Source organism: Danio rerio, chromosome 12 (genome assembly GCF_049306965.1).
Source record: "Danio rerio strain Tuebingen ecotype United States chromosome 12, GRCz12tu, whole genome shotgun sequence".
NCBI lineage: Eukaryota > Metazoa > Chordata > Actinopteri > Cypriniformes > Danionidae > Danio > Danio rerio.
The window spans coordinates 23,475,249-23,500,000 of record NC_133187.1 but is presented as its reverse complement, the minus strand read 5'-3'; the positions used below and the strand labels follow the sequence as shown (position 1 = coordinate 23,500,000).

Genomic DNA, 24,752 nt, shown 5'->3' with positions numbered 1-24,752 from the left:
GCCAAGATGCTTGTCTGTTTATGATACTGAGTGAACTCGATCAATACAGCCTTTGTACTGTTGGAGAAAATGTAAGACAGTTACTAAACACACTAATCTGATACGCATGATGAGCTCTGGAACTGATAAATACAGGTGTATGTGTGTAGGAAAGTCCTTAGTTCAATACTGGACATGGAGAGAACTTGGGCATTTTATTCAGTAGTAGAGGTGTCCAAACCTGCTCCTGGATAGCACCTGTCCTGTAGTTTAACTACTTTAAAATTTGTCTCAACACACCAGTCTGCAAGTTTCCAGTATGCCAAGTAAGATGCTGACTAGCGGGATTAGGTGTCCATTGTTTGTGACTACGTGTGGACTTCTTAACAATAACTTTGTTGGTTAGGATTTTCCAGAGATTTTCATTCAGGTTTAGATCAGGACTTTGGGCTGGTAATTTCATTATTTAAATGTTTTCAGATTTAAAGGCTTGCTTTAACCATGTTTTTCATGGGGGCGCATTATCTTCATGAAATATACTGGCTGATTGGGCGGTGAATGCTGTGGCAAGACAAGATCTGAGCTGTATCTGAGGACACATTACTCTAGTTGGCAATTTTGTAGCAAGCACAGACTTTTAAACATTGAAGCGGCAAGTATGAGTGGTACAAGGTTAGCCTGAGGCTGTTCAATATTGTGGGAACGTCCCTTAATATTGCCAGGACTGGCGTTAGTACAATATCCCAAAAATCGGAAAAGGAGTGCTGAGTTAAAGGGAAATGAAGGAAAGTAAGATGATGGGAGTGTAAGTCATAGACACTCCATACAAACATTCATTCACTCATGTTCCTTTTTTTATTTTTCTATTTTGGCATAGTAAGCAAGTAAGAAATGTGTATTTATATAATGCATTTATCGTGTATGGACATCCATGTGAAGGTATGCACTTCACCCTAGCAACTGTCCCACAGACTTGTAAAAAATTGTCATGGACTTTACATTGGACATACAACAATCCATACTAACTATATAATAATCACTAGAAACATACTAACATCATACTAGAAACATACTAACAACATACCGATCCATACTACAAACATGCTAGCAACATGCTAATTCTTGCCAAAATCATGCTGCAGTAACAACATGATAGTTCACACAAAAACATGTTAGCAAAATGCTAATTTATACTGTGGAGAGGTAAGCATAATCAAACACCCAATGAGGGGGGAGAGCATGCTCAGAGCCCGGCGGCTAATCAGCAGGCCAATCAGAAATAATAAATAACACCTGTTTATTCTAGTGATTGAGCTGGAGCGACACCCTTTTTAAGGAGAAGTGAAGGAGCAGCCGAGCAACACACACACCCCTTCACTGCTATGTGCATGTTGTGCATTTGAAAAATAAAATTATACTACTTACCTGATATCGCCGACCCTGTCTTTTTCCTCCCACACAACAACGAACACTGCTAGAGATACTAAAACCATGCTAACAGCATCCTAATTTATACTAGAAACATGCTAGCAACATGCTAATTTATGTTAGCAACTGCCTAGCAACCACTCACAACACCCTCCCAACACTTTAGCAAACACCTGGAACAGCCTAGCAACACCTTAACAATCGACTAGAAACCACTCATAACACCATAGCAACACCTTAGCAACCAAAGAGAACACCTTATCAGCCACCTAGCAACACTTTAGCAATCATCTAGAACAGCCTAGCAACACCTTATCAACCACCTAGCAACCACTCATAACACCCTAGTAACTGCCTAGCAACACCTTAGCAACCACCCAGTACACCCTAGCATCTGCCTAGCAACCCCTTACAAACCACCTATCAACCATTCAAAACACCCTAATCAACTGCTTAGCAACATCTTAGCAACCACCTAGAACACCCTGACAACACCTTAGCAACCACTCCACCAAGCAAAGCCTTAGCAACCACTTATAACATCATAGCAACCACCTTAGCAACCACTTAGAACACCATAGCAACTGCCTAGCAACACTTTAGCAACCACTCAATACACCAAAGCAACTGCTTAACAACACCTTAGCAACCACCTAGAACACCCTAGCAATCATTCAGAACACCCTAGCAACACCTTAGCAACCACTCAGAACACCCTATCAACCGAATAGCGAGAAACATGCCAATCCATACTAGCAACATGCTAACATGTTTATATGTAGTTATATCTATATGCCAACTGTTTTTAAACTTCTTTAAAACTACTTCAAACTTTCAGTCTAGTCTTTCTCAAACCACCATAAAGCTTGTCTACGAATGTTACTTTTCTAGTTTCGAAGTTTCGAGTTATCATAACAAAGACATCATAAACAATGTCATTTTTGGATTTATAAAACACATGCGCATAAAAACATGCCATACTGGTTGTTCATTCCACTGTGGCGACCCTGATAAGCCAGGCATTATGCCAAAAGAAAGTGAGTGAGTGATGTGATGTGATTAATTTTATTGTCCTCATTTGTAAGTCGCTTTGAATAAAAGCATCTGCCAAATGGTTAAATGTAATGTAAATGTGTTTAATTAGAGCATAGGAGCAAGACTTGCAGACCCTCCAGAAGCAGAATTGGACACCCCTGTCCTACCCTCACCCTGATGGATATTTTGTGAATAAAGGTGACGTCATACCCGGTTGTCATCCACTTCTCTTTCTGCAGGTCTGACAGGATCTGCCGTGTATATTCAGTATTGTTCCCAAGCACTAGTTCTTCTGTCTGACTGAATGCACATAATGCTCTCTTTTGCCTTAAGAGAAGAGATTGTAATCATTTGTGGTAAAAAGGCTGCACTGAGGGAACCATTATTGTATTCTCTAATATAGTGCTGCACAACAACTTATTCACAGACTGGCAGTCTTTCTCTCTCTGTGTTCTGTTATCTCTCACCATGTTGACAGCGCTGGAGTGTTTTTGCTGTGGGCTGTGGAGGTCTGCTGTCCAGGGTTGGCATGTGATGAAACATGAGCAGTCGGCATCAAAGAAAGTCGGCCAGACTGGAACTGGTCTCTGATGCCTTGACTGCAAACTTTGAGAGGTGGAAAAATTCAACTTCTACAAAAGGTTTGAATTTATGTATAAAATCTATATATGCAAATGATCAAAAACCTAAAAAGTACAGCACTTACAGTCTTGAAAATAAACTTTCTGTAGTCTTGCAGGGCCAGTTAAAAGAAGAGAAGGGTTTTCATATAAGTGTGATGTTAATTTCTCATTTATCCACTGTTCTGCATTCATCCATCTATAAAAAATAAATAAATCAATTGTAATACTACTTCCACTGATTGACAGCCATTCAAGTTTGTCATTCAATTAAGTTTTGCTATTCAAAACTATTTATTTCAAAGGAGTCACTTGTAAATATATACATACCAAAGACATGCACTGTATGTGAATTGCATAAGCTAAAATTGTCCATAGTGTATGTCCTGGTCTTCCTGGTCTTCCAGAGTGAGTAATTAATAAAACATTTTTGGGTGAACTGATTGTTAAAACTTGAATTGTTATCAGCAGTGTTGGGGGTTTGGTATTACAAGTAACAAGAGTTATGTAATAATATTACTTTTTTAAGTATGAAGTAAAGGAATGCATTACTTTAAAAAAATGAAGTAATACAATTTGAGTTACTTTAAAAAAAACATGTAAGGTGTTTAATTTAATTAATTAGCTTTTATTGCTTAATTAAAATTAAAGTAGTCATGTCCAGTTACATACTCAATGAGATAATTTGCTCCCTGCCAGAACAGACAGAAATGATAATGCCAGAGCCTTACATTTTATACTTTGAATGCATTAAAGAAAAGGAAAAGGGAATTGTCTCAAAGCACAGGGATTTTACTTAACTAATTAGACAAAAAGTAGCAAACACATTGCTTTAAACTTTCAGTAATACGTATATATATACAGAATATATAGCGTATACTGTAGATAACATTATCCTAAATTATTGTTTGATGGGTTTTTTAAAGTTAATGAAGGTGTACGTTATACAGTATGTTGTTAATTGTAAAGCACCTCTATTAAAAAAAACATGCAAGTTCTGAAAGAGATCAAGCCTCAGCCAGGTTAGAAAAAGTAACTCATAAGAAGTTACTTTCCATAAAAAAGTAAGTAATATAACTATTTACTTATTTTGGGTGTAACTCAATATTGTAATGCATTACTTTCAAAAGTAACTTTCCTCAACACTGGACATCAGTAGTTTGCAGAGAAAAACTAAAATGCTGTTTTACTCAAACACATAAACATTAATCATAAATACCAGGAAACTCAAAGTGGTCTCTTTTTTCCATTGCTGTACAGTATAGACAATTTTATTATTAGTATTAATTCTTTTGAACGGATCCAAATGTATTGTTGGAGACTTCCAAGCTCAGCTTTAATTTAAAGAATATGGGGCACGTTAAAAAGAAAAATGTAAAAATTTTAAGTCAAACATAAAAATACTACTTTTTCATTTTTAATAAATCGTTGGGATGTCTAGGACATTAAAAAAAAGATCAGTTTCATTACAACACTGGTGTAACTGAATAATTGGCTTACCCTGATAACTTCATGAGACCAGGCTTCCCTGCTGAAGCTGAGATCAGTGTATGTTTAATGGCGGAGTGAAGCCGTCTACTGTCAGCCATCTGCACATGTTCCTGATAGTTCACCATCAGAACCACCAACAGGAAGAGCATATACACTAAACAGCTCTGATTAACAGCACAAAACATAAATCGGCAAAAAATTTAAATAAATATTAACATCCATTATGGTCAATTTTTTTTTGGACTCTGATGAGTAAATGTGTGTGTGGTCTTTGCTCACCCTCATTAAGGCTCTAAGTGTCCTCAGTTTTCGTGCTTCCTCTTTAGCCTGCAGTAGGCCGTATCCACAGAGAGGGTGCACCTTATCCCTGAAGTCCTCCTCAGACCTTCTGACCTCAGTCTCCTGAGCCAAACGCTCCTCCACCTCGGGATCCACTGGTCGCACCACAGTAGCCAGGTATAGTGCCTGAATGCATATCTGCATCGAAAGACCGAGATGGAGACAGAGACAACTGACATCAAGAGTAAAGATAATGTTTTGATGTATAAAAAAAACAGCAATGTTTTCAAAATTTTTTGTGTTCTTTAATTTGTACTGTCATTCAAATACACAAATTTACAAAGGTAGTTTGTTTGTCTGGTTTGGAATTATAATTAATAAGCCATTACATTAAAATTTGTAATGTATATATTTATGTTGTAATTGTATTACATTGTACTGTATCTCCAAATAAAATGCACATTGCTTTGGGATTTTCTGATAAGTCTAATAGTGGATTTTAGAAAAGAAATCTACAAAATCTAATAAATTAAACATATTGGTGCTGTCAAAAAGAACACAAATTGTATAATTTGTATAATTGATTGTTTAATTGTAATTATTATTATTGTTCATAGAATTAAAAAAGTGGTATAATATCACATTTTGTGTAGTCACACTGCAAAACAAATCTTACTTAGATTTTTGTCATGTTTCTAGTACAAATATCTTAAAAAAAAAAATCAAGAAGCATTTCTTTAAAAAAAAGTAAAAAAAAAAAAAAGAGTAAGTAAATTAATCTTGTTTCCAGTTTGAATTATGTTTTTTATTTATCCCACTGGCAGATTATTACTATTATTATTATTATTATTATTATTATTATTATTATTATTATTATTATTATTATTATTATTTATATTACTATTATTATTTATATTACTATTATTATTATTATTATTATTATTATTATGTTGTTGTTCTAGTGTGCTAAAATAACTCAATTCACTCCTTACGGTCTTTTTTACCATATGGATACCGTGGATGATCATGCTTGATTAGTTTAGTAACTATTAGTAACTGTTTATAGTAACTATTCATGCTTAAATCGTTTTTATTAAATGGTCTGCATTTGCTGTTAAAACGTGTAATTAAAGTGTCACTAAAAAGGGTTGGTACATATTTTTTTTAAATGCTAAATATTCATAATAAAATATTCAGCTCACTGCTAGTGGTTCCAGCAGCAGGGCAGAAGTGAGGACGGCTGATAGTGTGGACACCAGCCACATGAGAACCACAGAGCTGGTGAAGCTGCTCCCGTACAGCCCCACCACAGCCAGACACGTTCCCAGCAGAACAGCCACCAGCAGGTGAACCATGCGCAGAACCCATGAGGGCAGATAAAAGCCAGGTACACCACGAACTACACCTTAAGGACAGACCATACAGAGATTTATTGACACATGAAACGATGAAAACTGTCTTTATGTATTATGTGATATTTCATTTTTGGACATTAGTGTTTCTTAGTGTTTTTGTTCGATTTTTTTCTCATACATAAAAGCACTACTTGTACAGTAAGTGTTTGGGACGAATACGATTTATCTATTTTATTCATTCATTTATTTTCTTTTCAGCTTAGTCCCTTTATTAATCTGGGGTTGCCACAAATAAATGAACTGCCAGTTTAACTATTTATTGCCTTTTAAATAGCTTACACTTTAATTTGACAATGCCCTTTAAACATTCCACTAACTATAAGTAACTAATTCCAATTAGATTATAGATAGAGTAGTAGTAGTAGTACTAGTAGTAGTAATTATCAGACATACTTTGAAAAATTTCCTTGCTCTGTTAAACATAATTTGGGAAATATTTAAAAAAGAAAAAGAAAATCAAAGGGGGGCTGATAATTCTGACTTCAACTATATATATATATATATATATATATATATATATATATATATATATATATATATATATATATATATATATATATATATATGAATGAAAGAAAGAAAATCCACCCAAAGATTACTTGCTATTTATTCAACCCAGTCTCATTCTGAAAACAAAGCCCTATATACAATTATATAAAGCACCAAATTCATTGCAGGTGGTATGTTTTTTTTTTGCAGTTTTTGTTTTTGTGAATCCACCAACTGCCGCTGTGTACGCTTTTCCAGATCCCAAATTTCTCTCACGAGTGCCATTCACACCTGCTCTTCTTGCTTAAATCCACCAGAGGCTGCTGTTGACTGAATGACTGACTGACTGACTGACTGACTGATTGATTGACCCACCTCCATCATTTCCTAAATCCAACCAATAGTGTTTTCAAAAGCACCAATTGACCTGCCCACCCACTTCACTAAACCCAACCGAAAGTTTCTAATAAAAATCTAGAAAATATTTTTCAGATTTTTCCACATTCTCACCCTGTCATTTACTTGTTTATTTAGTTTTTTGGATTTTGTTTTTGTCTTACCTGCTTTTTGGAACAATTCTTTGCTGGACTCAAGTTCGCAGAAATACATGGCAAGCTACTAAACAAACTAGAAACAGTGGTAAAAACCGTCCACACGGAGATAATTTTTCAGCTGGTAAGCTCAAAAAGAAAGTCGTCATACTGCCCCGTAGTGTTAATTTCAAGGATGAAATGCAGCCATACTTCTTCCTACATAAGTTGTGATCTCCAGAAATGTATTCAGGGCTACGTTTTCACATCATACCTATGTTGCATTTACTTAAAAAAATACTTGCTATTTAATCATCCACAAATATTTATAAAACTATTAGTTTCATTCTTCTGTTGAACACAAAATAAAATAATTTGAAGAAAACTGAAGCATGTAACCATTGATTTTCAAAGTAGGAAAAACAAATGCTATGGAAGTCACTGGTTACTAGTTTACAGCTTACATCAAAATATCTTCTTTTGTGTTCAACAGAAACTCAAACAGGTTTCTAGCTTATTGGTTAAACTATCCCTCTAACATCCATGTTTTCACTTTTTTTCTATCAGTATCCCAGTTGATAATTTCAAATCATAAATTCTGGCTCTGTGCTTAATGTAGGCTTACCAATGCGTGTGGTGGAGACGGTGCTTATGGAGTCGGGTGGGAGACTAGGGAGAAATGTGCTAGCCTCACTGAGCACTGAAAGTGAGGAGGAGGACCTGTGAAATCCTGGTTCATATGTAGGTGTATCCACACTCAGATCAGACCACTCGCTACAGAAGCTATCCTGGCTGAAAGATAAACAGAGATGAGCTAGCCTAAACGATATACTGTGTATTGGTCAGTGCAATGCAGAACTCACGTGTCAGTTGGAATGGTGTCATTAGGTGTAAAATTGCCACTGTCGGATGCTTCTGGATCTGAGGAAAGCGTGTTTGTCAGATCCATGTCTGGCGAGATAGTCCTCAAATCTTCCTCTGAAGCTAGAACAAATGGTTCCATATAAGCAATTATGCAGATAAGAATAAAGGTTATTTTTTTATTTTACACTGTCCTTCTTACTACCTTTTTCTTACAATGTAATCACCATGTACCACGTAATTATATTTGCCTGAAAAAGCTGGCAGCATGGTAAAATATGCTAATAATGTGCTAAAGAATGCTAGAAAATTGCTAAGCGTGTGCTAACATGTTTTATTAAGGAGATAGTTTACCCCCAAAAAAATAATTCTGCCATCATTTAGTCATCTTTGACTTGCTTCAAACCAGTTTGAGTTTCTTTGTTCTGTTAAAAAATCTGATAAAGTAAGATGTATTTAGGAATGTTAAAAACCTGTAACCACTGCCTTCCATAGTGTTTTATTTTCCTACTATGGAAGTCAATAGTTTCAGCTTTTTTCAAAATATCTCCTTTGAGTCCAACAGAAGAAAATAAAGGTTTGGAACTACTTGGATTCTTCAGTGGTAGTAAATAATTTCCTTTTTTTCTGTTTTTTTTTAATATCATTTTAATTAATGCAAGCTTTACAAATGTTTTCCAGTATTATGTTTAATATAGTAGAACCATCCTTTACAAAAAATTAACTTGATTTTGCTATAGTAAATGTATATTAATCAAAGTTTTTCTTCCTGTTTTGTATATAACCATTTATGTAACCTCAGATTTATTACAAATAACATGGTACAACTATTGTTAGTGTAGCAAAACCTTGATTGATTTGTAGTGACTGTGCTTTTATGGTTTAAATTCAATACCCACGTTGTTGTTGTAGATGTGTCTGTTTGTTACTAGACCTTCTACAATGTTAGCAATTAGCTTGGCTAAGGGATAGCCGCATATAATGATAAAAAATGCACTGTTATTAGTAAAGTAAGTAGTGTAATGTTGCAAAGAAGTTTAGTGTTATGAATAAAGTGTAAATTTGTGCAAAGTATTTATTTTTTTAAGTTTTCTTGGTCTACCAAATTACTATAGTTTTCTTCATTCTTATGAGGAGAACTTATAAAGTGTACAAGTTAAATGGATGACTTTTATATACATTTTTTAATGATTTAAACCTTTGCTTATCCTTTTTTATCATTTTTGTTTTCATATAGGGCTTCACGGTGGCACAGTTGGTAGCACTAGCCTCACAGCATGAAGTTAGCTGGGTCAGTTGGCATTTTTGTGTGGAGTTTGTATGTTCTTTCTGTGTTGGCGTGGGTTTCCTCCAAGTGCTCTAGTTTCCCCCACAAGTCCAAAGACATGAGGTATAGGTGAATTGGGTAAGCTAAATTGTCCGTAGTGTATGTGTGCGAACGGGAGTGTATGGATGTTTCCCAGTGATGGGTTGTGACTGGAAGGCCATCTGCTGTGCAAAACATATGCTGGAAAAGTTGGTGGTTCATTCCGCTGTGGCAAACCCAGATTAATAAAGGTACCAGGCCGAAAAGAAAATGAATGAATGAATGAATGAATAGTTCTCATACAGTGGAAAAGGTCAAAACTGCTAATTTTATATACCAAAGCATTTTTTTAAATGGTGTCCAGATTTGAAACAACACAAGGTTGAGTAAATGGTGACAGAATCTGTCATTTTGGAAACACTTTATTTTGATGGTCCATCTGAGTATTTGTAGACTCTCTGTTAATATCTGTGGATACTGCTCCTTCAACAGACATTTAACTGACTATAAGAAACTTTGCAAGTACATGTCAACTTAAAGAAACCATAACCATAATCTAATGAGAATTAGTTGACAGATGTCACCACTTCAGTATGTTCCCTCTGCTGCTGTTCTTACCACCACCACAGAGGTAGTAGGTGCTCCAGTAGCCTTTGACTGTGTTTATGCAAATTAATGCAATACTATATGTAAAAACAAAATTATTTTATACTATAGTAGCCTATAGCCTACAAAAAAGGTCAATATTGCCCTGTTGTTTCTCATCTCTCAGAGCACACGTGCATTAAACTGCAAGTGACAGAGACAGAAGAAATTAATTAAAATAATATAGCCCACTTTGCAGCTTTTTTTTTTAAAAAGAAATTTCTCAGGGTTTTGCTGGTAATGTCTTTAAATAAGTATTCATTCTTTCACTTTTCGGCTTGATCCCTTTATTGAACTAGGGTCGCCATAGCGGAATGAACCGCCAACTTATCCAGCATATTTTTCCGGATGCCCTTCTAGCCACAACCCATCACCAAGAAAAACATACACACTCATTCACACACACACACACACACACACACACACACACACACACACACACACACACACACACACTCAAACACTATGGTCAATTTCAGCATACCCAATTCAGCTGTACCCCATATCTTTGGACTTGTGGGGGAAACCGGAACACCTGGAGAAAACCTACGCGAACACGGGGAGAACATGCAAACACACAGAAATGCCAACTGACCCAGCTGAGGCTCAAACCAGCAACCTTCTTGCTGTGAGGTGAACATGCTACACACTTATTAATTTATTATTTACATACAGTAATTGAGAAATAAAACGAGAAATCAAAATATAATCAACATGAAAATGTAAATTAAAACTGTAAATGAAAACGTAAATAAAAAAGCATATTTATTGATAGTCTTACTCCTATCACTTTAAAATAACACTGTACATCTCTTTATATTTAGGCTAAAACACAGCTTTATTTATTTATTTATTTATTTATTTATTTATTTATTTATGCCTACTTATTTGTATGTATGTTTGTACTTTTATTTTAGTTGTCTTTTATTTATTTAATTCTACTTTTTAAAATGAAACCTCATTGCACTTAACAAGTATACAATGATTATAAAGCCTGTTAACAAGTTTTTATTGATTAATGAAAGAATTTTAATGCTTTGTTTAATATTCATTTACAAGTAGCAGAGTATATACAGCTCCTGTATGGGCTATTTCTGTCCGTTCACACCCTGTCCCTTTGTGCCCCCTGGCAGCATAGTCGCAATCTGCGGTCATACCTAAAAACACGTTTTTATTCCCTTAGAGTGGCGGCGGTACAGGGCATGGTGGTAATTGTCATTTTAAAGTTTCACCCACTGTAACTTAAATTCAACAAACAGATCATCAAAATAAAGTGTGACCTTCATTTTTGACTTAAAGAGACATAAGAAAGTAATGTTGCTTCTTCAAACCTGAAGACTTGGCTAGTTCTCCATTGTCATGATCAGATGTTGGAGTAGACAAATGTAATTGTAGAAGGGCTTTTTTTCTCTTTAGAAGGTGTGTGGTTCCTGTCAGCTCAGGCAGCCCAAAGATACTGTCGCATGACGGCAATTGATCCACACTGTGATGTTTAAAATAACTATTTATACACATTGTAGACATTTTAAAGGCATGTAATAATGCAATTAATTGACTTGTTACCGGCCATTCCTAGGATCTGGAGAGTTCCAAAACTCTGAATCTAGTTTCTTGCTCTGCAGTGAATTCTTTGCAAGGGAAAACATGAAGATACAGCGAGAAAATGTTGTAAATGCATTATTTAAATCATGCTTGAATCTGACTATTTATATGCTAATTAAAATGGACATTGTCGTTCCACCCAAAACCAAGACAACATAAAGTCTCAATGATATCAATTAATCAATTGACTTAATCTCACTGTGAAAGGAGATGGTCCATCATAAATAGAAGATTTGGGGCATGTTGGCAGGGACAGAAAAGATGAGCAGGTGAGATCTGGGTGACTGAGGAAAACATCCATCTCCACGGTATGAGACACAGGAGAAGGAGGCGCAGACACCTCCAGTGTCACCTACAAGACAATCCATTAGCACTGTGTTATTAGTAAGGAATTTTCATGTATAACATTTCACCATTGTTCAAAAGGTAGAAATTATAACCTAACATAGCAACAAACATTTGTTTCTGAACTCTGAACTACAGAGAGTCAAAGCAGAAGCTACTGTAGTGAGATATATAGACTGCCTTCATAAATCTGTTATGAACTTTGATTTGCACAGGCTGGAATTAGTTCAAAGTTAGTTGTTTATTTTGGGATACAATAAGATTATTTATTATGCCATTGGATCTTTGAAATGTAGCAGACCTTTTACATTTAAAAACCTTTATATTACATATAGGTAGTATGTGAAAAACCATAAAAAGGACTTCAAAATTTTAATTCTTTTTAATTATAGTGTACAATGAAAGTCCAAATATTATTTATGCAGGTTGATATGCATACTTTATCAACACCAAAACAGTCTTAGGCCAATCCCAATTCTACCCCTTAGCCTTTCCCTTTGTCCTAATTCTCTTTATCTTGAAGGCTAGGGCTAAGGGGTAAATAGCACTTTGAATGAAGATTTTTCAGGACCACACTCGAAACCAAGGGGTAAGAAAATTTCCCAGAATTCACCGGCCACAATAGCAGGATCACAGCACCCAGAAGTAAGGAGATCCACAAATTAGTATTTTTTTGTCCTTATTATGAATTAATTTTATAAACAAACAAACACGTTTTAATATATTCATAACCACGTTCATGTTTTACCATCATGCTTTAAAAAAAAAAAAAAAACGCTAAAATTAAAAATGACAAATTTTGCGATCTATAATCCATAATCATAACTCCTGTATAGCAGTCCCACAACATTCTAACACTTGATGACACTCGAATAGCCTGTCAGTAATGTCTAGTGGCAGTCTGGGACTGAGCTTTTTTTACGGTGTCTGCTATAATGTTAATGTTGTTTTTTGTGTCTTTATATAACTGAATCCTGTGCACTGTGTAAATGCACAGTACAGTCACGATCTTATTGCCACATTAGATCGTTATGATAACATGATATATGCCTTCAGTAATTTCCTGAAGATAAATACCAAAAAATACACAACTGGAATAACTACGCGATTGTCTAATCTCATATGAAGCATGAGATCGCGATGACATCTGATGATGGTGCAGGTGCTGTAGTGCTGTCTCGATTCTTAGGGGGAAATTTTAAAGCCTTTCCCCTTCACCCTTGGTTTTAAGGGCCAAGGGGAAGGGGTAGACGTACAAAAATAGAATTGAGATTGGGCCTTAATTTTGTCTATAAGTATTATTAAGCGAAGTATAGATATTTTTTTTTGACAGAGGGCTGTCAGTAAGACAACCTTAAATTCTAATGTGCATAGTTATTAAGCAGCTTTTATTTTACAAACAAAAGTACCCCAAAATCTGATATAATGTGCAATGGAAAATCAACAATGCACGTCAGAAAGATTAAATATTTTAGAAAGTGTAAAATAAGGGCATAACCACTCGACAATAAGTGCTCAGTGAGGCAGCAGGGCAACAACAATACAAATTTAAAAGAAAATAATTTAAGAATATGCATAGCATTTAGGGCTAAACCAACAAATAAATCATCAGCCTTTAATCTCCAGTGCCAGCATTTTGCCCCAAAACTCTAGAAAGAAATTGGAGTCTTAAGAGATACTAATTTTAGGTTCTCTGCTATAGTATACAATCCTGAAACATTATGCTTGCTTAATAAAATTTTATGGACCGTTTTATGGACAGTTGAATGTGACACTAAGGAACCAGCGCTAGTTCAATTTGAACAGCAGCAAGGTGTGGTTGTGTGGTTTAGGCATGGTGTGAGCTGACACTAAGATTTATCTAGAAAGACAACCCTCGTAAATTAGTTCTTAATATTTACCAGATTGTAGAAATAAATACATTTAAAAGCAGTACAAATTGAAATCTGAAATTTTTTCCATTTAAATTTAGTCTATTTCATCACGTTTTTTCATCATCTTATAATTATTTTAAGGCAGGGCTCATGTTCCAAAATTGTTTTCATCTGCAAATATCTAAGAATATGAAACCTTGTATTTCTGGAAACCACAAGTAAGTAGTTCAGTAAACGGTATGGCAGTCAGTTTCTGTATTTTTACTTTTCAGTGTAAGTCCTTTATGTCTTAATTTAAGGAAGGGGTATTGAATTTTATTTATTAATTTATTTTTTATTTCAGTGCTTATCATCACTTATTAATTGCACAAAGTTGCTTGCGAACAACTTTCATAATGCTTTTATAATCATTATTATGCACACACCAGAGAGTGTGGTTTCACAAGGGAATAAACAGACTGTCATCCATACCTTGCTCTTGGTTCTTTGAAAGAGAAATTTGAGAATGGCTTGAAAAGGGAATGTCAAAGCTGCAACTGTCATCCCAACCAGAACAGTCTCTGCATTCATCACCATCTGGGTAGAAACTCGACCGCTGCAGTCATAACAGTAACATATTGTAAGAAAAACCCATTTGTTGTAAGAGGAAGGATTTTAAGGGCAATCATTTGTCTGAGTTTAGAGATGAAAATGATTCCCCTTTGGCATTAATCAATAACAAAGCCTACAGCTTGGAGAAAAACAGAAATTGCTTTGTTTTACAAGATGTAATTACCTGATTCTACAGTGTAATATACAAGTTCAATCTGTTGTCTATGGCCTTTGAAGGTCAGGCCTATTACCTGCTGCCCTTTCTGCCCACTGCTCCATACCATACTGCCCCAGCTGCCAGATAGAGATGTAATAAGAGGGCGCAGCAGGTGACCCTCTGGGCTCGGCTAAAGCGGCTATGTGTTGGCCGTTCCCATAATGAAATCCACAGATGGTGCTCTTGAAGTCCAAACAGCAACTGGGAATGTAGGATTCTCTTAAACTGATGCAGCTCCTGAGGGCCTACAGTATACAGGGATCATAAGGTTATGAAATTCAAGTATGAAATTCTCCACAGAGGATGTGTATACTTACAAGATGCTAATATAACTTTCTCCACCCTTCCAGAGTTTTTCTCATTCTCCACTGAGAGCCAGTCTTCCACCAAGAAGAAGAACATGTTTTCTGTCTGGATGTCCCAAACTATTACATGTTGTAGATACCAAGATGGGTCTAGACCTGAAAAACATAGCATTTATTCATGATTTGTTGTTTTTAAAAGGAAATGTTCAATCAAAAATGACACATAGCAAATGTTTTTCAGTATTTGTTGTTTTAAAAAGGAAATGTTAACTCAAAAAAAGAGAATCGCCTGTTCGGAAAAATATATAGCTTAAAGGGGTTAATAATTTTGACCTAAAAGTTTTTTTTTTTTTTTATTTAAAACTGCTTTTATTTTAGCCGAAATAAAACACATCAGACTTTCTCCAGAAGAAAAAATATTATCAGACATACTGTGAAAATTACCTTGCTCTTTTAAACATAATTTGGGAAATATTAAAAATAAATAAATAAATAATCAAAGGGGGTTTAATAATTCTGATTATAACTGTATAAATGTGTAAATATATTTTATGTAAAATATCTTCAAGTCCCTAAAAAATCAAAACTAACTATTTGATTTTGTTAGCATTGCTACTTTTGTGGTGAACAATTAATCGATGCATGTCATTAAAAAAAGATAGTTTGCTTTTCTAATCTTTAATTGAAATCTGAAAATGCACTTGTGCACCTTTTTTTTCTTATTCTTTAGTTAAATGATCAGATTATGTTTATGAAATTGGCATAACTAACATATGTATTTATGCTGATCCAAAGGTCATTTTTGACAACAGACAGAAATAGTGAGGAGAAGTAAGTTAGGCTGTAATACTGTACATGGACTGATCACAAACTTTTAATCAAGACACAACAGGCTATCTTGTGTAATTGTACAGATCATTTGTATTACACTATCATTATAATGTTACATTATTATTTATATTATTACAAGGACTACAGTTTCAGCTAAAAATCTTCTTTACAATTCTGACAAAACTAAAAGTTATGTACATATTGGTTAGCCTATTAATAAAATAAAAATAAAATAAAATAAAAAAATAAAATAAAATAAAACATGTTTAAATAAATAAAAAAGAGGTAATTTTCATTTAGGGGTTAGCAACTGAGGAAAGAAGCCTTTCACAGCACTGACCTGTGTTGTCATGCCAGATGCGTATTTTCCAGATCTCTCCAAGATTGGCATCTGTTTCAACTTGGAAGTCATCCATGCTGTTCCTTTGGAAAGCTCCTTGTCTTTGAAGGTGCCGTGAGCCACTTTTATTCAGACCATACAGGCTTATGCCAACATGTGCAGTGGTACCTGATGTTTCATTACGTTGTTAATTAAGATTGATGATCTGCATAAATAACAATCTGAAAATAGAAATTGAAGGTTTGACTCACCAGAGCCTCTTTTCCAGCCTGTTTTGACAAGAACCCGGTACTGGTAGCGACCTTTCTGCCCACACAGAGGAACCCAACAAAGACGCAAATTTTCCAGGTGGTCAAGTTTGTGAGCCATAAGACCAACCAGAAGGTGAATCAACAGCAGGACTCCACAAATGATGCCCACTACCACATTTCTCACTGGCTCTTCTGACTGGAGACACCATTGACATTCATCACTGATGTGTTATCTTTCTTGAAGTGAAAAATCTTAAAAAATCTTCTTTTTATTTTAAATATATTGTAAATAGTACCTTGGATTTTAAGTTGTTATAAGGCAATTTGTCTATATATCCATTACTTTTGCTAACACTGACAACTTAATGACCATTAGAATAAATTATTTAAATTAATTAATTTGGAACATTTTGGTTCCATCAAAAACCATTGTAATATATTATCACAGTTGATAAGAACTGCTTTCTGTTTAAATGTATTTTAAAATTTATTTATATCCGCTATGACGAAGCTAAATTGTGAGCATTATTCCTCAAGTCTTCTGAGTCGCATGATTCAGAAATCTTTCAGCCTTTAGAAATCAGTCTGATATGCTGGTATGATGTTCTGAAAACATTTTTAATTTGTATAGCTATCCAAAAATTGGGAAGTGCTTTGTATACACTGTTAATGTTTTCAGGATTCATTGATGAAACTAAATTAGTTAAGTAAACATAACTAATTATAACAGATATTTTCAACCCAGGCTCATTCTGAAAACACACCTCTATATACATTTCTGGAGACCGAGAAATACATCCCAGGAGGTATATTTTTTTGCAGTTTTTGTTTTCACAAATCCACAAGAGGTTGCTGTATATGCTTCATAAGATCTCAAATGTTTCTCGCGAGTGCCATTCGCACCTGCTGTTCTTGCGTAAACCCACTAGAGGACACTGTTGACTGACTGTTTGACTGACTGACTGACCGATCGACTGATCCACCCTCCTCATTCCCTAAATCCAACCAATTTTATTGAATGACCCGCCCACCCACTTACCTAAACCATACCAACAATGTTTAAAAGCAATCCAGAAAAGAAAAGCACTCTTTTGATTTTTACAACACTTTTAGATTTTACCACATTCTCAACCTGTTATTTACTTGTTTATTTAATAGTTTTGGATTCTGTTTTCGCCTTACCTGCCTTCTGGAAACGTTCTTTATCAGACTCAGGCGAGATAACAGGACAAACTGGTTACAGCAGGAAAGCTGTCCATACTGAGGTAAGCAGTCAGCTGGTAAACGCGAAAAAGAATGACGTCATACCGCCCCATAGCATTCATTTTAAAAATGAAATGCAGCTACACTTAGCTCTGGCTACATAATTTGCGGTCTCGAGAAACGTATACAGGGCTATGTTTTCAGAATCAGCCTATGTGTTGGATATTTTGTAACCATGTAAAATATTGTTTTAAATGCTTCCTTAAATGTTTTTTTTTTTTTTTTTTAATAAATTAATTATAAATTATATTGATCCCAAATCATATCAGTAGTGGTGTGCTTTCCCATTAATGAATTAAGCAGTAGTGGCATACCGGTGGCAGAAGCAGCAGAGCCTCAGGATGGATGAAGAGACTGGCTCCAAACATGGTGAGGTGCTGTGTGAGGCAGTGGGCAGAGTGAGGACTGCTGGTGCTCAGAGGACTCAGACCATCACTGCTCCAGCGGAGCTCTTTAACATCGAAGAATCGGCACAACACGCTGAACACACACACCGACACAGTCACATCCACACCGCCGATGCTGCTGTTCACCTTCACAAACAGCTCTTTCGCAGAGCCATTCAAGCTGGACAATTAGACAATAATAACCAATACAATTATCAAAACAACAATACAACATTCATATTGGTAACACTTATATAGTAAGTAAAGTATTTAACATACGTTTTTGTAATAACAATGTAGCTATGAAAGGAGTATAAAAACAAAGCATAACAAGTGCAACTTTATTTTACAGCCAGCATACTTTAAGGTGTAAGAAGCACCATCCTAATTTACAAATGTTACATTTACCCTAAGTATAAACCTGGAGATGACAATATAACAAAATAACCATCTTTACCCACAAACGTTATACATCTACCCTGGAACTACTATAAACATGGGAGTAAAAACAACTTTGAATTTTATCACTCGATTGAATGGGCATTATCAGTGGTTATCAGCTGATAGATATGGGCCAGTAAGGTCCTTCTGCGCCTACTGGTAGGCTCAAAGGGCTCTAATCATCCATCCACAAAGTTAATTAGCTATACTTGTCGAGAAGACTCCAGATCCAGATTTGTTTTCCATTACTGTGACGGTTGGGTTTAGGGTTAGGGTTGGGGTAGACATGAATAAAATACAATAATGGGAAATTTAATAAATAATATATAGCTGATTAACTATGATATAGCCGATTAACTATGTGGATGGATGATTACAGCGTTCTGAGCCTACCAGTAGCCTATTTAACCCACTGGTTGAGTTAAAATTATTTGTTGCTTTGATGGGTTATTTTTAACCTTTATTAGGTTATATATTAATAATTTAACCAGTCAAGTTAAATATTTGGTGCTTTGTTGGGTTATTTTTTAACTTTAATTGAGTTAATTTACATTATGTTGGTAACCAGCTGATAACCACTGATAACGCCTTTTATATCGAGTGATAACATTCGAATTGGCTAGAAAAAAACCTTACCTTCATTTAATGCTTAAAGGCATAGCTCACCCAAAATGAAAATTTCTCACTATTTACTTACCCTTGAGTGATTCCAAACCTTTGAGTTTTTTTTCCCTTTTAAGGACAAATAAAGATATTTTGAACAATGTTGGAAACCGGTTACCATTGAAACTGATTGTAGGAAAAACAAATACTAGGAATGTCAATAGTTACAGATTTTCAAGATTTTAGTAAATAGCTTCTTTTGTGTTCAACAACAACAACAACAACAACAAAAAAATTAAATAAATAAACTCTAACAGAATTGTAACAAGTAAAGGGTATGTAAGTTATGACAGAATTTTCAGTTTTGGATGAACTATTTCTTTAATCGTTATATTTACCCTTCAACTACAAAAAAAAAAAAAAAAAGGTCAACTTCATTTACTACTCAAAATAACTTTATTTCTAGGAATGCACGATATATTGGTGGCCATATCATCATCATCAATACTATTTTTAATGTTATTGTTATCAGTCCGATATAAAAATTTATTCAATATCTTTAAGCCAGTAGATTTTGTCATGGTACAGAATTGCCTGCCTCTGGTTTTGTTATTTAACCTTTTATTTTTTTCAGCGTAGTCAAGTTGCATGTTAATTTGATATGCAAAGAAAAGGAAATCGTCTATTTTTGGCATGCTGATTTATGTGAAATTGTGAATGTAGGTCTATATAATCACCTTGCAATTTTTGAATTATTGCACTTTTTTGCTTTGAGTATGCTATTCTAAGATCTGTTCAAACGTTTATGAAGTTTTTCAGATAAAATAAGTTGTTCACTGTATAAAAATATGACATTTTGAAATATTTACATTTATCGCCTAATATATCGGTTATCTGCCTCCAAATCTAAAGAGTTATCAGTTATGGATTTTGACCCAAAAATCCACATCGGTGCATTCCTAAATACTACAAAACATTACACAAACACTATTACAAAATCTATGCTGTAAATTCAGATTACTTATTATGTAAAATCCTGGCTGTAATCTAAATTGTTATACCCTACTTTAAATGAAATGGATGAGGGAACTGAAAGAGCTTACAGTGGTGTGAGGAAGATGATGTGCTGCAGTAGCGGAGTCTGAGCTGAGAGAAAAATGGTGAGTTCTTGATGATGTATGCGTCCAGACTGTAAATCTACAGGTTGGTCATTAATGGAGATCCATACTAGTCCAGAGGCTTTCTCAGCAGATCCTGTTTGACAGTGTAAAGAACAGGTTGTGGTTACTCTATAATGATAACATAATTATATAATGATAACACATAGTATAACTTTCGCATTTCATTTAAACCTCCTTCCTCCACAAATGTTCATTGCCTCTTTTTAATGAAACTATTCATTCATTTTCCTTCGGCTTAGTTGTTTATCAGGGGTCACCACAGCGGAATTAACCCCCAACAATTTCAGACACAACCCAGTACTGGGAAAAATCCATACACACTCTCGCAGCGCATACCATTGGACTGTGGGGCAAACCAGAGCACCCTGAGAAAAGCCGGGGTTACTTAAAGTAATTAAAAGTAATATATTTTAATACGCTTAAAAAAGTCTCAAAAGTCTCATTTGTTCTGCAAGGTTGCATTCATAAGTTAAGCTTAGTTTACATCATTACTTTAGTCTCCCGATTCATCAGTCGCATGATGATTAAAAAAAAAATAGTGTCTGCTATGCTGGTTTGATCCTCAATAATCATTTCTTCTTATTATTAATAAAACAGTTGTCCTTTTTTTGCGGAAAGTGTGATTGATTATTTAAAGTTTGATGATTATTTCTTCATTATGCACAAAACAGATTTTAAAGTTCTTGAGTTTGAAGTTAAATTACAAATGCCACTTTAAAACAGTTTAAATGCCCTTCCCAGAATAATAGTGATATTATAAGTCGATCTCTCTCTTTTGAATGTTGTAGTGCTGTATTTATACCGATTTGCATGCATATCAGGAATGTGTGTTGTGTTGGCAGAAAGAAAGAAGCAATGTCCGCATGTGTTTAGCGTTTTTCCCTATCGCAAACACAACAGCAGTCTGGTAGTGATTGCGTTGCTTTTTTACAGGGTTAATTATTGTGATATCCCGATTGCAACAAAGAAAACTGTAGACTGTAACACTGTAAGAAGATATTTTTGTAGATGGATGACATTTCATGTCACGTTCAGTCTTATAATCCTACAATGTGAGCAAAATCAGCAGTTTTGTCATCACTTTACACATTATGCTATAGAGTCCTTCAAACACTGTAGCTCTAAAGTGACATTGGTGAATTTGTATTTGGTATTTGTATTTGAATTTGGGTTTTTAGACTCGCCGTGTTTGATTTTCCTATTTATATACACGATTGTGCAGTCGAAGTGTTGTATAAACACAATATCACACTCGTAGCAGTGCGATGCAGCTGTATATCAGCACTGGTGGAACACTATTGCAATGCACGCCTCCCACCAGTGCTGATATACAGCCATATCACACTGCTACCAGTGTGATATTGCTCATTATATATATATATATATATATATATATATATATATATATATATATATATATATATATATATATATAGTGTATGGTAGAGTTTATTTTATTGAAGTTTTCGAAGTATCGGCTTTTGTACACTACCTGGAATGAGACTGAAGTTTAGGGCAACATAGAGTCCAGTGTGAGGTTCTGCATCCATTGCTTTAACTGTGAAATTTACACTTCCATTATGCTTCAGAGTAATATTCTTCCACAGTAAGCTCTCATCTTTCATCTCTTGTGCTTGTTTGTGTAATGTGACTTGTATGGCAGAATCTAGTGTCAGGTTGGCAATGGAAATGGGGTTCCCCTGTGGTGTAGCAAACTCCATGGCTGCCAGCATGGTGGATATAGGAGGTTCGGCACCTGGAATGAATGGATTTTCTTCATTCTCCATCTGCAGCAGGATCTGCAGGACCTCTTGTTTTTCTTCCTTCAGTTGAGAGCTCAGTGCTGGTGGTATGTGAAACTGACAGTGAGTGAGGACATCTTTGCACCGGAGGTCTTCAGTAGGGTCACCCTGAATGCCCACTGCACTGATCTTTGGGATGGCAAGAAAAAGTGCTGTTCCCCCTCTCATTCGTGACAACATTAATGAACGCATAAGTTCAAAAACCTGTCCCAGTGCTGATACGGCTCTGATGTGCTCTGATGTGTCCGGAGTGCTCCTTTGCCTCAGATCTGCAGTCATTGTGTTGCCTACAGTGAGAAAAAAACAGGTATATCATGGATCATTTACAGCTTGTATCCAGTTCCTCCAGGATTCTGTGGATTACTTTGTAGGTAATTTTTGCAGCATGAAATGCAAATTACTGTACAATTTTCTCTAATTGCAATTCTTTCTTTTTTTTGTACATTTATTTATGCTTTTGGAATGCATTATGAGACCTTTATCTTTCTTCCAACAACTTGATGTTGAAAAAAGTTTGAAAAAGTATGTTTTATTGACAATTTTAATAGTTAGAAGTGATATACAGTAATGTCTGTATTTGGTGTTACAGTACAGAAACATTGTAATAAACTGCCAGTACATTTTCTGTTATAATATATTCACACTACTAACTAACTAACTAAAACGTCAATTAAAAGTCACTTTGTTAAATTGTTGAGTTGAATAATTAAGATCAAAAGTCAGCAGAGTAGAAATCATGGTCTCATAATGCAATTGATATTGGTAAATCAACAAAAAATACAAGTACAAAATACAGAAATTTATTTATGGATTTTTCTTTTCAGTGTAGCAAAAAATGCTTTGTTTTTCGAATTCTTACATATAAGCTCTTTCATTAGCATTAGAAATCCTTCATTCATTCCTTTGGCTTAGTCCCTTTATTCATCAGGGCCAACCTTTCCAGCATATCTTTTTAAAGCATATCATCTTTTTGTAGTCCTCAAACTTCGATCGCTGTAGGCTCTTCTAAACCAACTCTGTAAAAGCTAATATCTCCCTTTGCATTGAACTTTGAGCGTATTACATTCAGAGATGTTTTTTTATAACAGCACAGCTACATTACACATCAACTAAAGTTTAAAATATGATATTGTAGTGGACCACCTCTTTAAAGTAAAAAAGTGTACCTTTTGAAAAGCTACCACCCCAGTGACAGAAACGGTACCTTTATTTCTGAGAAATGTATTGTCACCACAATTTCGGGATGCAAAAATCTTGCAAATGTCCTTCAAAATTCAGAAGGAACTCTTCTAATATCCCAGTAAATGTGAATTCTGCTGAAAGTAGTTACTTAAAACAGTCAGGATGTTCCTGCCGGTGTCTGTGGGGTTGATGTTGCCCTCTCCAGTTTGTTCTCTTATAACTTTGATCATCTTCTTCGTGACCTGCAGGACCTTTGCATAGCAGCCGCTGCACTGCACTTCAGAGGGAACCACCTGCAGATATGACGGTACATTTATCTTACACACCATTTGCATTCAAAACATCATAATTTTGTTCTTAGCTAGCATGAATATTTCTGTATTCCCAACACTCCTCGTTATGCACAGCAGGCAGTCTGTATTCAGCGATAAGCCTTTGACTTTCATGTCACATGGTGCTGGATCTGTAATAAGTTGCTGACATGCTTTGGGTCAAGGTATTATTAATTCTGATTAATGCTAAATTCTTCATAAGCGTTAACAGTTGAAAGCCTTACTGTAGACTGGGCCAAAGCTGAGCTGATAAGAGCCACGTCCTGGAGTGAGGAGACTGGAAGAGAGGCCAGGACTTGGATCACCCTTGTACGTATATGAATCTTGTCCTCCAGTTCCTGAGCACTTATGGATGTTAGCTGTGGAAGCAGTTAATTGTGTTCAGTGTTTGATCAAATAGGTAAAACTGAGTGGTTTGAAGGATAGTAGCAAAATATTTTAAATTAATATATATTTGTATTTTAGGCCTGCACTGTGACCCTTAAATAGTGTCTTTTAATAGGTCATGAAATGATTTAGCTCTAAATATGCCTGCTGAAATTTTATGGTAAATAATCTACTGCTTTACTTAATTATATTTTTGTGGGAGTCTTCCATAAATCATAGTGAAATTTGTTGTTTGCTTGAATGTTTTGTTTTAAATTGAAAATTTGGAATCTCAATGCAAATCAAATCAAAATACTGTCAAATTTACCTTCCAAAGTTGTCCAAACTAAATTCTTATCAATGCTAATTCTTAATCCATAATGAAGTTGTACAATGGAATGTACAAAATATCTTCATGGAACATAATCTTTATTTAATATTCTAATGATAGTTGACCAGTTTTGACATATACAATGTGCGATTGCCAATTCCTAAAAATGTACCTTTGCAATATAAGATGTTTTTTTAATTGCTCCAGGGTCACATTTATGTTAATTAATCACTTTCCAAAATAAAGGTATAAAAGCTCTCACTTTGGTGGTTTCTTTTCCAAAGGTACCCAGCAGGCACACAACAATATGAGATGTTAATATTACAGTAGATTCGATGTAGATTTTGACGACAAGTGACCAAAATATAACAAGCGTTTAAGGACAATGTTATTTTTATGTCCAATAATGACGTCCAATGACATTGATATTT

General features: G+C 35.0%; 1 protein-coding gene across 4 annotated transcripts in view; it reads right to left on the bottom strand.

Annotated features, from left to right (window-relative positions):
• Positions 1-24,752, bottom strand: part of pkd1b (polycystic kidney disease 1b) — a 56,011-nt gene that overhangs the window by 7,587 nt on the left and 23,672 nt on the right. For 3 of the 4 annotated variants that reach the window (XM_068224763.2, XM_021480305.2, XM_073918437.1), the window contains 22 exons: positions 23,849-23,983; positions 23,441-23,585; positions 21,801-22,397; positions 20,231-20,381; positions 18,012-18,264; positions 16,435-16,630; positions 16,184-16,351; positions 15,025-15,168; positions 14,742-14,952; positions 14,371-14,494; positions 11,880-12,032; positions 11,642-11,706; positions 11,410-11,561; positions 8,130-8,250; positions 7,892-8,058; positions 6,035-6,237; positions 4,833-5,030; positions 4,563-4,717; positions 3,149-3,261; positions 2,910-3,048; positions 2,653-2,769; positions 1-57 (listed from right to left, as the gene is read on the bottom strand). The exon at positions 1-57 is cut by the window's left edge and continues 115 nt beyond it. In XM_068224763.2, the coding sequence (XP_068080864.1) occupies positions 1-57; positions 2,653-2,769; positions 2,910-3,048; positions 3,149-3,261; positions 4,563-4,717; positions 4,833-5,030; positions 6,035-6,237; positions 7,892-8,058; positions 8,130-8,250; positions 11,410-11,561; positions 11,642-11,706; positions 11,880-12,032; positions 14,371-14,494; positions 14,742-14,952; positions 15,025-15,168; positions 16,184-16,351; positions 16,435-16,630; positions 18,012-18,264; positions 20,231-20,381; positions 21,801-22,397; positions 23,441-23,585; positions 23,849-23,983 (3,764 nt within the window). The remainder of the gene's footprint in view (positions 58-2,652; positions 2,770-2,909; positions 3,049-3,148; positions 3,262-4,562; positions 4,718-4,832; positions 5,031-6,034; positions 6,238-7,891; positions 8,059-8,129; positions 8,251-11,409; positions 11,562-11,641; positions 11,707-11,879; positions 12,033-14,370; positions 14,495-14,741; positions 14,953-15,024; positions 15,169-16,183; positions 16,352-16,434; positions 16,631-18,011; positions 18,265-20,230; positions 20,382-21,800; positions 22,398-23,440; positions 23,586-23,848; positions 23,984-24,752) is intronic. The other variant, XM_021480306.2, reaches the window with a different exon arrangement.